The sequence below is a fragment of the Coregonus lavaretus genome, assembly GCF_964263955.1.
Source record: "Coregonus lavaretus genome assembly, chromosome: 5".
Lineage (NCBI taxonomy): Eukaryota > Metazoa > Chordata > Actinopteri > Salmoniformes > Salmonidae > Coregonus > Coregonus lavaretus.
The window spans coordinates 9,442,794-9,455,949 of record NC_139992.1 but is presented as its reverse complement, the minus strand read 5'-3'; the positions used below and the strand labels follow the sequence as shown (position 1 = coordinate 9,455,949).

The window sequence follows — 13,156 nt, the reverse complement described above, 5'->3', positions numbered from 1 at the left end:
TTACCACAGGTGGACTCCAATCAAGTTGTAAAAACATCTCAAGGCTGATCAATGGAAACAGGATGCAGGTGAGCTTAATTTCAAGTCTCATAGCAAAGGGTCTGATTACTTATGGAAAGTACTTATGTGTTTTTTATTTTTAATACATTTGCAAAAATGTCTAAATAGCTGTTTTCGCTTTGTCATTATGGGGTATTGTGTATAGATTGATTTTTTAGAGGATTTTTAATCATTTAATCCATTTTAGAATAAGGCTGTAGCGTAACAAAATGTGGAAAAAGTCAAGGGGTCTGAATACTTTCCGAATGCACTGTATCGCTCTCGGGGCTCTAGTTAGATTATTTCCCCTCACTCTAATAGTACTCCTATGTAAAAAGCACTGGGATGTTTGACATGCTAAGATAGATGTGGCTATTTGCCTTGTGAAATAAAAATACTTCCATAAAGGGCAAGAATACAAATAGTACAAAGTATTTCAACCCTTGAGGCTGTAGATTATATTTTAATGTGGCATTACAAAGTAATGTAGTGGAGGCTGATCTATTAGCACGTTAATCAAATGCAATGTTCTAGTTCTCATAGCGTAATAAATCTCTGTGTTGAGTTTGCTGAGCGACCACACCCGTTGGTTTTTGAGAGGACCTCGTTAATCACATTCACAACTCTTTCTAGTGATCTGCACCAAATATTTCATCAGTACCACAATGCCATCTGCTGTAAATTCGGTGACATAATTGTGTGGACTACAAGTCCCATAAGCAAGCATTCGTGCCTATGGACTACAACACCCATCATGCTCGTTTAGTTCCGTGATGAGATTGAACGTTCTAGCACAGTTTCTAATACTTTCAGAATAGAAACAGCTGGACAGCATTACAAAACAGAAAAAGCCAACACATTTTATTAAAATGCTTTGGTTTGATGGCTCTATTCCAGCAGCCATCATCTCCGCCAAACAACAGAACTCCATCTTCGTCGTTGTAATAACAGGTATTGTTTTGTAGATTACAGTAGCTAGCCAGCGCAGATTTGCTTGCTAGCAAACCAGTTGAGTTGAATGATTCGCTAGCTAGAAAACTGTGCTCAGCTCGGGAGAGCAAACGAGCTCTGTCATTGTCAGTAAGCAAGCTAGCTATGAATATCAACAATATGAAACGCAAACTGTCGATGTAACGTTAGCCAACGGGTCGAAAGGAAAAGGAACGACAGCTGTCAAACCTCAGCTAACTAACGTTAACTAATCATTAGGCAACTGGGTTCCACGGGGATACAATGAACTAGTTTTTAGAAGAAAAAAGCGTTGTTAAAAATGTCCTGTATCCAGCCTAACTAATGCGATTTAACTAGCTAGTTAACTGTTAGCGAACTGGTTAGTTCTAGCCGCTTATGACAACTGAACTGGCTAGCTTGCTGACCCGTTTGTTTACATCAGAAACATAGGTATCGTGTTTCTCGTCATTATTCACCGTCCGTTCCTTGCCTAATATTAAGTAAAACCAGCGACTGTCACCACCAACAGACAGGGCAGTGCGAGTGATGCAAATTATTCACCACTTTTGACATTCTTGCCCTCTACCAGGCGACGATGAGGTGTCAGCACAAATGATGTCCAGTTGGGATGACGACAGAGTGTCGGAGGCCTCCCATAACTGCTGTGTTGCAATCAAGGCAGATGCCAATAGGTAGCCTATAATGCAATCCTACACTAGTGTGAATATGACACACACGCCTTCCTTACATTATTTTCAAATGACAATAGTAATACTAACATAAATGTGATGTCTTATGTTTCATATTTTTATTTTCTTCCAGCGAGACATGCACTCAGTTCTCCCAAATCTGTATCCTTCCTCTCCAAAGGGTTTTTATTACCCCTATAGTTAGACTGTTGTGTTTCTGATCCCTCAGTCTTTATTTTGTGTAGAAGATGTTGCATATTATAATCCCTTTATTATTATGTTGTTGTTGTGCTCGTTGGTTTGCCCTTAACTCCCCCTGAAGACCCAGTGGTGTGCATCCCATCCAGTTTCTTTATTGGAGAGAATGGAATCCCCCTGGAAGTTGTTGCCGGGAGTGTCTCTGCAGAGGAACTCATGAAAAGAATCGACAAAGTCAAACAGGTAGGATAGCCAATGCAAAACAGAAAAGACTTAAACAATAACAGTAAATGGTCTCCAAGAGCACTGAGATGTAAGGCAGAAGGTGTCACACTGAATATGCATCTCTTGTGCCATACAGATGCACGCCCAGCAGATAGCAGGTGAGGGAGCGGAAGCAGGGGCCCCCATGGAGGCTTGCCACCCAGCTGTGGTAGCCTCAGAGCCAGCCTCAGCACAGCCCCCCTCACCCTCACTGGAGCTCCAGCCCAGCCACACACCACCAGCAGACACAGACAGTGCAGCAGTGCCAGTAACATCTAAAGGTGTGTTTGTGTGTGAGACCACCGTGGATGGAATGCTGATGAATGATAGTTGACCACAGTAGTTTTGCTGCATAACAATGCAACAAAATACAAGCAGTTGCGCTATACAGAAATGCTGTTCTGTGTGTTACTAGATACACTACATGACTAAAAGTATGTGGACAGCTGCTCATCGAACATCTCATTCCAAAATCATGGGCATTAATATGGAGTTGGTCCCCCCTTTGCTGCCATAACAGCATCCACTCTTCTGGGAAGGCTTTCTGCTAGTTGGAACATTGCTGCGGGGACTTGCTTCCATTCAGCCACAAGCATTATTGAGGTCGGGCACTGATGTTGGGCGATTAGGCCTGGCTCGCAGTCAGCGTTCCAATTCATCCCAAAGGTGTTCAGTGGGGTTGAGGTCAGGGCTCTGTGCAGGCCAGTCAAGTTCTTCCACACAGATCTCAACAAACAATTTCTGTATGGACTTCGCTTTGTGCAGGGAACATTGTCATTCTGAAACAGGAAAGGGCCTTCCCCAAACTGTTGCCAGAAAGTTGGAAGCACAGAATCGTCAAGAATGTCATTGTATGCTGTAGCGTTAAGATTCCCCTTCACTGGAACTAAGGGGCCTAGCCCGAACCATGAACAACAGCCCCAGACCATTATTCCTCATCCACCAAACTTTACAGTTGGCACTACGCATTGGGGCAGGAAGCGTTCTCCTTGCATCCGCCAAACCCAGATTCATCTGTCGGACTGCCAGATGGTGAAGCATGATTCATCACTGCAGAGAGCGCATTTCCACTGCTCCAGAGTCCAATGGCGGCGAGCTTTACACCACTCCAGCCGACATTTGGCATTGCGCATGGTGATCTTAGGCTTTTGTTCGGCTACTCGGCCATGGAAACCCATTTCATTAAGCTTCTGATGAACAGTTGTGCTGACATTGCTTCCAGAGGCAGTTTGGAACTCGGTAGTGAGTGTTGCAACCGAGGACAGATTATCTTTATATGCTACGTGCTTCAGCACTCGGCGGTCCCGTTCTGTGAGCTTGTGTGGTCTACCACTTCGTGGCTGAGCCGTTGTTGCTCCTAGACGTTTCCACTTCACAATAACAGCACTTACAGTTGACCGGGGCAGCTCTAGCAGGGCAGAAATTTGATGAACTGACTTGTTGGAAAGGTGGCCCTCTATGATGGTGCCACGTTGAAAGTCACTGAGCTCTTCAATAAGGCCATTCTACTGCCAATGTTTGTCTATGGAGATTGCATGGCGGTGTGCTCAATTTTATACACCTGTTAGCAACGGGTGTCGCTGAAATAGCCGAATCCACTAATTTGAAGGGGTGTCCACATACTTTTGTATATAGTGTATGTGTCCTGTTGATATGAACAACTGTGTGGATTTAAATAGAGACACTGTCATGATTGCTGTTAATTGATACACTTGGTGTTTCTCAAAATGCATACTTCAGTGGTCCGAGCACGGGAGGGTCGGAGTATGGATCCAAATCAAAGTATGCGAAACGGAGCATGGAGGGCACTTCTCGAATGCGTATTCCGTTTGTACATATTTTGAAGTATGCATCAATGCAAGCTTCAATTGAAAGTATGCACAGAAATATGACACGACCGCGTAAAAAAATGATGCATTCTCCACACTCTCGTCCTCACAAGAACATACTTAAGAGAACGTCATCGGAGAATGCACGCGGAGCATGAGAGTGGAGCACGGTAGTGTGCATATTGAGAAACACCCACTGATAATGATTGCTGTAATCCGCTTGTGGTTCTACTCAGAATCCCTGTCCAGGCCAGCAGAAGAAGGCGGAGCATCAGCCTCAGTGGTCGTCACCCCCGGGGAGGACAGGAGCGCATCATCAGATGACGCATCAACCAGCTCTCAGCCTGACGAGGGCCTTGATGCCAAGGTGGAGAGGTAGGAACGACACACAACGGAGGAGCAGGGATGGAGGGTTGAAACATGCTTTATCTTCTGAAACTGAAACCTTCCCTTGTGTAGGTTAACAAAGAAACTGGAGGGAAGACGTGAGCAGAAAAAGAAAGAGGAGGAGGTGAAGAACACCTCCCCTACGGACACCTCGTTGGTGTCCCATACTCACACCTCCCATACTGACACCTCCCATACTGTCACCTCCCATACTGTCACCTCGTTGGTGTCCCATACTGTCACCTCCCATACTGACACCTCGTTGGTGTCCCATATTGACACCTCCCATACTGTCACCTCCCATACTGACATCTCGTTGGTGTCCCATACTGACACCTCCCATACTGACATCTCGTTGGTGTCCCATGCTGACACCTCCCATAGTATGGCCAGCCTATTGATACTTGTGTGCGCCTGTATCTATTTCTGTGTGATGATGGTCAGGGTGAAATAAAGAAGGAGAAGGAGATGCTGGACTTCAAGAGGAGGACGGAGGATGAGAAGACCAAATGCATTATGGATGAGAGGAGCAGGGAGAAGGCTGAGGAGAAGGCTGCCAGGGAGCGTGTCAAAGCACAGATCGCCCTGGTAAACAAACGCATCACACTCTCACCCCTCAGCTTCAAAACCCACCAGACTTTGAACTAAAATAATAATAATCACTTTTTGGGCCTCTGTTTGTTGTGGTGGTGCGGAAGGAGTATAGTGGCTGGCTGATGCCATTTTGTCCCCACAGGACCGTGCTGACAGAGCTGCCCGCTATGCCAATAACCAGGAGGAGGTGGAGGCAGCCCGGCTGGCAGCACTGCAGGCCAGACAGGCAGAGGCAGAGGCCAAGAAGGAGAACGCACACGGCCACGGGGAGAGGAGGTATGGGGCTACTCTACAGGCACAGGAGAAAATTGAGATTCAGAAGGAGGTTTTAAAGAAGTCACTTTTTTTTTTACACCCCAGTAAGTTCTATGTTGTATGTCACCACTAATATAATCATAGCTTGACATAAATTAAACGTTGTGTGTTGTTATTGTCCTCCAGCGCCATAGCAAGAATACAGTTCCGTCTTCCAGATGGTTCTTTCTTCTCCAGCCGGTTCCCCTCAGAGGCCAGACTGAAGGAGGCTCGGCAGTTCGCTGTCAATGTAACATACTTTTTCCAACTCAAGTTAGACAAGTGAATATTAAGAACGTTCGTTCTCTTTGGTGGGATATGATATTAAATATCATAATGGTGGCTGTCACTAAAGAGTTTGTATTTCTCCTTTCAGGAAGTGGGAAATCGGTACGGCAACTTCTCACTGGCGACTATGTTCCCTCGCAGGGAGTTTACGGCTGATGACCTCGACAAAACTCTACTGGAGTTGGAGCTGTCTCCCAGTGCCTCCATAGTCCTGCGGCCTGTGAGTGACTTTGCTGCTTCCCTCTGGAAACCTCCGCTAATATTAATGACAACTGGTATCTAGCGGCCATAGATACATCCCCCATTTTCGACTTTGTCATTTGTGAATTCACAACAAGACAGTGTCCTAGTATCACTGAACAGTTATATTTAGTCCTCGTACAAGTATGTATGGTTGACTTTATGTAAGGTTTAGGTTTCTTTGTGTACATTGGTTTATCTAGTTTCCCATGTTTGTTTTAGGGAATTTTAGCTTGTTTTCCCTGTCTTTTTTGCTGGTTCTCCCTAGTAACACTGAGTATAATGTGTTTTATTCCCTTCCTAACCGCTTCCAGCAAACGGGACGGCCCAATAACACGGTGGTGCAGTCGTCCTCTGGAGGCGGTATCTGGGCTGTGCTGGGCACCATCCTCTACCCTCTGCTGGCTGTGTGGAGGTTCCTGAGCGGCTTCCTCTTCACCAGCCCCCCCACCCCCGGAGCAGCAGGCCCCAGAGGCCCAGCCCAACAGCCCAACACCAACTCAGCCTCTGGTTCCTCCTCCTCATCTGCTGAACCAAAGAGGTGAGGCCCCATCCAGCAGGCTCTCCTATGTTTAGGAGTAGTTGAGATTGTTGTGATGGTACATTATGGTTTGGAGTTCAGGTGACAAGACTTTGCCCGATTGTTACAATGTACAATTACATTGTAATTGAATGGTTAGGCTGGTCAACTGGTCCAGGTTAATCGTTGTCAGGGGTCATAACAGACACATGCATTGTTGTTGTAGCCAGAGTGCAAATAATTCTGAGAATGAATCTAGGGGTTTGATTGAATAGTGTGGTTCTGTAAGATTGGGTGTTCTAAAGCCTAATTGGTGTTTCACATCCATTTTCACTTTCTCAGAGAAACCCTTCGCAAACGCACACTGGAGAAGCAACCAGTAGACTTCAAACAAGACGGCAAAATCCACAGGCTACGGAATCACCAGGACAGTGAGGATGAAAATAACACTTGGAACGGCAACTCTACCCAGCAGATGTAGTGCAATAAAACTGTCTCTCCCGCTCTCTCCCCCTCCCGCTCTCTCCCCCTCCCTCTCCCCTTCTCTCTCCTCCCCTCGCTCTCTCCCCCTCCCCTCGCTCTCTCCCCCTCCCCCTCTCGCTCCCCCTCCCCTTCTCTTTTCCCCTTCTCTTTTCCCCTTCTCTCTCCCCCTCCCCTCTCTCCCCTTCTCTCTCCCCCTCCCCTTCTCTCTAACCCTCTCTCTCTCTCCCCGCCGTCTCTGACCTGGTGAGCGTCGGTCAGTCTAAAGGAGGATAATGCTGATATTAGGGCTGATGTTTGTTTTATGTTTCTCTTGTCCAAGCCTGTACTCTGCTCCTCCCCTGCATGGGTAGATGTAATCAAGTTTACCTCTGACCATTGGACTTGAACAGAGAAGACCCCCTTTGTGTTGAAACTGTTACTTGATTCATTCAGCCTCTTACAGAATATAACCAGTATCCTGACATGTCTACTGTATGATGAAGGGTTGAGACAGAGGTGTTGATGGCCTTGTCTAAATGAGAACTTTAGTGTTTTATTTAAGTCAATAACCCAGATGACAAAACACTGTTTAATGATGTATGATATGAGGGCTCTTGTCTGGTGTGTGCAGCAGTGTTTAACCAAGGCCGTGGCCCCTTGGTATAGACTGCCTCCCTCGGCAGTAGAATGTGTTGTTTCTACTACTAGTTGAACATGGGAAACCACTGTACTGCTCTCATTTAACTACGGGAATGTTTTTCAATAAACAAGCATTTGGCTGGCTCTATAATTGTGTTAAAAATCAAGCCTTGCCGTAATATATATATATTTTTTTGCCTTGTCTTTTGACGCAAAGGTTTGCAATGTCATCTAATGAGCTGTGAATAACATCAGTGACTCAGATGGTACAGTGAAACAATCAGATCTTTATTGGTTCAGATGTGCAAAATACACTTGTACTTGATTCTTTATAAAATGGTAGTGATGACCTACAGGTCTGTGTGTGTGTATATATAGCACTGTACATCACACCCTGAGAACATGAGGAGGGTAAACACGGGACATGATTCATAGACTCTTTGCAATAAGTAATTTGGTTTGGAGAGATTATTTTGATAGACTTAACTACAGCTGGGTCATTCCATGAAATGAGTATCTTTTGCATCCCTTTGATATTTTAATTAGAAATTGTGCACCAATATTGAATTTTAAGACATTAAGTGAAGTGCCCTTTAATATAGACCACATGGAGAATTCAATCAATCCGAATGAATAAAGACTTGCTAAAGTACCAAAATTCAGCATTTTGACATGTCCCTCCATGCATCCTCTGACTTCTATGAAGATTTTAACTGACTTAGCCCCACAAGTTTTAACCATCATTGTAAAGTCCTAGTTATTTTGTTGCTTTGACAGTCATTTATCAAGATTATTTTTAATTTCATGGGATTAGTGATTCATTTACGTCTGTCTAATTTTAAGGTCAACCCTGTTACGTGAACTGAACTCTCGTTTTAATATGGTCAAACTATTCCTTAAAAAAATTTTTTTTTTTCAAAAGAAACATTGAACATTACTAGTAAAATCTGTGTAAAAGCAGGTGTTTTGTGGTGGAGAATTGAGCGGGTCGAGCATTACAAGTCAACCCTGTGACCCATAGACTGGCTAGACATTTATTTAAAACTAAGCTTGCATTCAATTGCCCCTCCCTGTTGCACACAACAAGCTTCCATTTTCCTTGTCACAAGGGGATTTATGGCTGATGTAAGATTACTATAGTAATTTTTTTATTTAACCTCTTGAAATGGGAAAAGCATGTTTGTTTTTTATGAAGTTGAACATGCATGTGCTCCTTATGATAATGTTAAAATTAGGTGAAATCAAAAGCTTTTTTTTGACCAAGTTACACTTCTCAAAAGGCACCGAATTGGTGGAAAGACCCAGCTAACATTATCATGATAATTTCAGAAACAAACTACATATAGCCACTGAGAGGCTGTACACAACTCTATATAAGAATTACGTTGTAAATAGTATTTTTGTCGTCTCTGGGTCTTTCCTATATATTACTTATTTTAATATCTTGTTGTTCTTGTCTATTACTGTTCTGTACTTTGTCATGTATTTGTACGTTTTATGTGGACCCCAGGAAGACTAGCTGCTTCTCTGTGCCAAACTAAAAAGCAGCATTTCCCACCTTCAACCTGATGAAATAGCCTGATACCTAGGAAAATATCAATACTCTAGCATTTTAAGGCATTAGGTCTACTTGCCTAAGTATTTAATAGCGGTTTCAGTGCAGTACTTAAAATAAGACTATCACCCCTTCCATCTCTCAAACAGTCTTGAAGCTGATGAGGTAGTCTGGGTAGACCCCTGCATCACAGAACACCACATAGATAAACGGATTCTGTAGATCATTGACGGCACAGTCATGCAGCCCCTGGCGGAGGTCAGCAGGGTTCAGGGGGGTCGGCTCCTTCATGCCCCGCACCCCCAGGCAGGGTGTACCCACCAGCACCCTGGCACGGTACATGTACTTCAGCCCACTGGCATCTGGTTTGGAGTATGCATCGTGACACGAGTACCACATCTCTTTGGCAAAGTAAGTCCCGTCGCCGTACACAGTAGCTAAAAGGAAAACAGATTCAAGGTTAATTAAACACTGAATGAAAATTGAGGGCTTCCACTTCAGGAATCTAGTCAAAATGATAACCACAATGACAAGACTGTTTGTTTGTTTGCAAAATCTTTGATTAAGATCCTCCAAAGAGCACTGCCAGTATCTATCTGAAGGGAGCAGTAATGAGGCAATAGATTGTTCTGTACCGTTTCTCCCACAGAAGCTCCTGTTGAAACCACAGGTATTGATTTTCTGACAGATGTCTTCGGTTGTGCCGTGGTAAAGGTTCAGCTCGTTCTTGTTTTTGGGATACTTCTTATCCATCGCCTGTTTTTTCACTGCGTACCTCTGCCACTGGTCTTTACTCTGAATCCTCTGGATCTGTAGGTAAAGCATTATAGATATTGTCAGTGATAATTGAGAAAACCTCAATTTTACTTCTGGTTATATATGTAATCTATGTATCATATCAGTAACACCTAATTTACCTGGACAATTTGAATGGTTGGCTGCGTATTAGTATCTGGGTTTTTGCTGGTTGCAATGAACTCTTTCTCAATTCTCTGGTACTCTCCTGAGTTTGGAGCCAGTGTGACGATCTCCAGATCCTTGCCCTCCATTCTAGTCCAGCTCTGTGGGAACTGAATGACGGCTGAAAAACAGCCGAACAGATCATCAATGTAAAAACACCACCATGAGAGTTATCACAGAAGTTTGACAGGAATATTCTCTTAAATGTTCTGTATTGGACACTGTATATATTATACATTTTTATGAACTACAAACTATACTTTAATATAAAACCTTTTCCTAAACATTAAACCGAGGCATTACCTGTGTCAGAGTCAGCCACAAGGCTTCTTTTGACCCTGGTGATGGTCCCTTTGCTGTCAGTCTGCTGCATGTCCTTCAGGTCCACAGTGAATGTCTCCCCCTGGTGGTTATATTTAAAACTATTCTCTTTCCTGTGGAAGGCCAGCTCCAGATCATAGCTAAGACTACAGTCCAGCTCTCCCCAGGTCTCTCCCTCCCCCGCCTCCCAGCGCACTGTCTCCCTCAGCCTCTTCTCCTCTCCCTCCCGGCTCTCCCTGTCCCTTGCCCCCTGCAGATAGTCCTTGATCTGGAGGACTGCGGAGAGAACGTCGTCTTTCTTCCCAGAGACGGTCATCTTGTCTGGGGACGCCACCAGGACACAGACCTGGTTCTTCTGACTCAGGGCCACGATGGCCTCCTTCTGGGCCTCCAGGAGCAGGGGCAGGTGGCAGGAGGGAACATCTTGGCTGATGCACTCCTCAGAGATCAGCTCGTCCAGGAGTTTCTTCACCTTGGTCAGGCTGGCAGGGGAGGGCCCATACACCACAACCTCCATACTGGGGAAGACCACGGTTGCTGTGGCGCTGGCCAAACACAGGCCTGGTCTGGTAGGGGTGGGCTGGGTTGGTCTGGTTGTTTTGGCAGTTCTGGTTCTTGATGACTTTTTGTCTATGGGAGTGAATAAAAAAAGAAATCCAGAGTGCTGTGAGGAACCTTACAAGACTTCCAGAAATAACTCAACACTATGCTTTGGTTTTGTATTAACGAAGCAGAAAAATAACATGATCCAATTCTGTATACAGCCAAATTCTTAAAGGTATATTGATGATTAAAGACCCACTCCGTCCTCCTTAGAACCTAATTTATCCACCTGATTGACTTAACAAAAGGCACATCTCAATAGGTGTTGCAGGTGTCCTCTGACATGGCACAGTGGGGGGGTGGGCCTTTCCTTTTTTGTCCTCAATTGCGGCTCTATTGGCCGATGACATCAGAGTGCAACATCAGACCAATTCCTTGAATTGCCAAACCCTTGTATTTTGCAATTGTGTCAACTATATTATATTATATTATATTATATTATTATAACAAACAAAAAAAACAATTTAGCTCAAAACATATTTTGGGACCCTTAAGTCTGTTTACTTTAACGTATCTATACTTGGAATGTCGTTTTTCAACAAGACAGGTTCAAAAATAGCTGGAGTGGGACTTTAAGTTAAAGGTTGCAGCTCCAACTCTGGTCTTAAAACCCTGACACCTACCTGCAGGCTTGGGGATCACCTTCTTGAACTTTTTCATAACCTCCTCAAAGTCATTTATCATCTTGGCTTGGAATATAACAATCTGAATCATTGTAACTGACGGAGTTTTGATGCTTATCAGTAAATCAGCTATTGCAGCTATCATTGCATTCCCAACCTGTACTGCTCCCAAGTTACCAGCACCTGTTCAGGGGCACAAACAATACCACATCTGTTAGAACAGACACTTGTGTCTTTAGTGTCCAGTGTATTTATTTGTTATATCGTCATACAGTACATGGATAGCAAATAATATATATGTCACTATAAGGTTTTTAACAATAATACTAGATTGTTATTACGCCTACCTGTTCCAAGCGCTGGGAAAGAGACAGATTGTATTTTCTTGTCTTCACACATCTTTAACACTTTAAGCATGGAGCTGGTGATCTCCTTCTCCTTGGTCTGTCCCACCATGTGGATGATGTGCTTGGTCTTGAGATTCCCAGCCGTGGTCATGACAACACCATCACTGGGTTGGGTCCCTGGGATCAGAACAGAAAAAAGGATTAGCAAGTCGTTTTCTACTGTGTTAGAATTAATGTATATTAAGGATGTTTATCTCTCCTTTCATGAGCTCCGATACGATACAGGAACAATATATTTTTTTGTTTGCAACGATTCATTGCGCTTTGGTTCAATTTGACGCACATTCTTTTTTTGCATTAACACATTCATTTTCCATTTTAAATGAATATCTGCTGCTGATGGGAGCTCAGGAGCTGTGCCTCACTGAGCTGGATCTATCCGAGATGACAGAGTGGCCCTCTGTTAGTGTGTGTGTGTCAATGGTGTGTGTAGGCGCCTGAGCCGAGCCATTGGTCAGACTATGTGAACATCTACAAACCCCACTATCAGATTAGAGTATTTGGTATTTTATTAGGATCCCCATTATCTGTTGCAAAAGCAGCCGCTACACGTCCAGGCGTCCACACAAAACATGAAAAATGTACAGAACATTAATAGACAAGAACAGCTCAAGGACAGAACTACAGTACATGCATTTGAAAACGGCACACATAGCCTACATATCAATACATACACACAAAATATCTAGGTTAAATAGGGGAGAGGCGTTGTGCCGTGAGGTGTTGCTTTATCTATTTTTTTTAAAACCAGGTTTGCTGTTCATTTGAGCAATGTGAGATGGAAGGGAGTTCCATGCAATAATGGCTCTATATAATACTGTACGCTTTCTTGAATTTGTTCTGGATTTGGGGACTGTGAAAAGACGCCTGGTGGCACATCTAGTGGGGTACGTGTGTGTGTCAGAGCTGTGTGTACGTTTTCAACACATTGTTTCTTATAAAAAGAAGACGTGATGCAGTCAGTCTCTCCTCAACTCTTAGCCAGGAGAGACTGGCATGCATAGTATTTATATTAGCCCTCTGATTACAATGAAGAGCATGACGTGCTGCTCTGTTCTGGGCCAGCTGCAATTTAACTAGGTCTTTCTTTGCAGCACTTGACCACATGACTGGACAATAATCAAGATAACAAAAAACTAGAGCCTGCGGGACTTGCTTTTTGGAGTGTGGTGTCAAAAAAGCAGAGCATCTCTTTATTATGGACAGACCTCTCCCTATCTTTACAACCACTGATCATGACAGTTTACAATCTAAGGTAACACCAAGTAATTTGTTCAACAGCCACACCATTCA

The 13,156-nt window shown here is 44.0% G+C and overlaps 2 protein-coding genes across 4 annotated transcripts in view; one reads left to right on the top strand and one right to left on the bottom strand.

The window, feature by feature from the left end:
* Positions 1 to 803: 803 nt before the first annotated feature.
* Positions 804 to 7,747, top strand: LOC311129990 (UBX domain-containing protein 4-like). Of its 3 annotated transcripts, none has more exons than XM_084162566.1 (13): positions 804 to 990; positions 1,580 to 1,682; positions 1,813 to 1,841; positions 2,002 to 2,120; positions 2,239 to 2,422; positions 4,207 to 4,345; positions 4,430 to 4,481; positions 4,817 to 4,945; positions 5,094 to 5,227; positions 5,393 to 5,495; positions 5,622 to 5,753; positions 6,088 to 6,314; positions 6,636 to 7,747. In XM_084162566.1, the coding sequence occupies exons 1-13, from the start codon at positions 909 to 911 to the stop codon at positions 6,772 to 6,774; spliced, it is 1,572 nt and encodes a 523-aa protein (XP_084018692.1). In that variant the 5' UTR covers positions 804 to 908; the 3' UTR covers positions 6,775 to 7,747. The 3 variants fall into 3 exon arrangements, with proteins under 3 accessions (XP_084018692.1, XP_084018691.1, XP_084018690.1); XM_084162565.1 differs by having other exon boundaries at positions 4,814 to 4,945; XM_084162564.1 differs by having other exon boundaries at positions 4,802 to 4,945.
* Positions 7,662 to 13,156, bottom strand: part of parp14rs3 (poly(ADP-ribose) polymerase family member 14-related sequence 3) — a gene marked incomplete at its 5' end in the record, with an annotated part of 21,991 nt that continues 16,496 nt past the window's right edge. The window contains 6 exons of the mRNA XM_084162563.1: positions 7,662 to 9,386; positions 9,585 to 9,759; positions 9,867 to 10,030; positions 10,213 to 10,860; positions 11,457 to 11,639; positions 11,804 to 11,980. Of these exons, the coding sequence (XP_084018689.1) occupies positions 9,091 to 9,386; positions 9,585 to 9,759; positions 9,867 to 10,030; positions 10,213 to 10,860; positions 11,457 to 11,639; positions 11,804 to 11,980 (1,643 nt within the window). The 3' untranslated portion in view covers positions 7,662 to 9,090. The remainder of the gene's footprint in view (positions 9,387 to 9,584; positions 9,760 to 9,866; positions 10,031 to 10,212; positions 10,861 to 11,456; positions 11,640 to 11,803; positions 11,981 to 13,156) is intronic.

Coding starts and splice junctions, on each gene's coding strand:
- LOC311129990 (XM_084162564.1), top strand. CDS start 909: ATGCTTTGGTTTGATGGCTCTATTCCAGCAGCCATCATCTCCGCCAAA. Junction 4,346..4,429: donor CTTGATGCCAAGGTGGAGAG/GTAGGAACGACA, acceptor TCCCTTGTGTAG/GTTAACAAAGAAACTGGAGG. Junction 5,496..5,621: donor CTCGGCAGTTCGCTGTCAAT/GTAACATACTTT, acceptor TTCTCCTTTCAG/GAAGTGGGAAATCGGTACGG.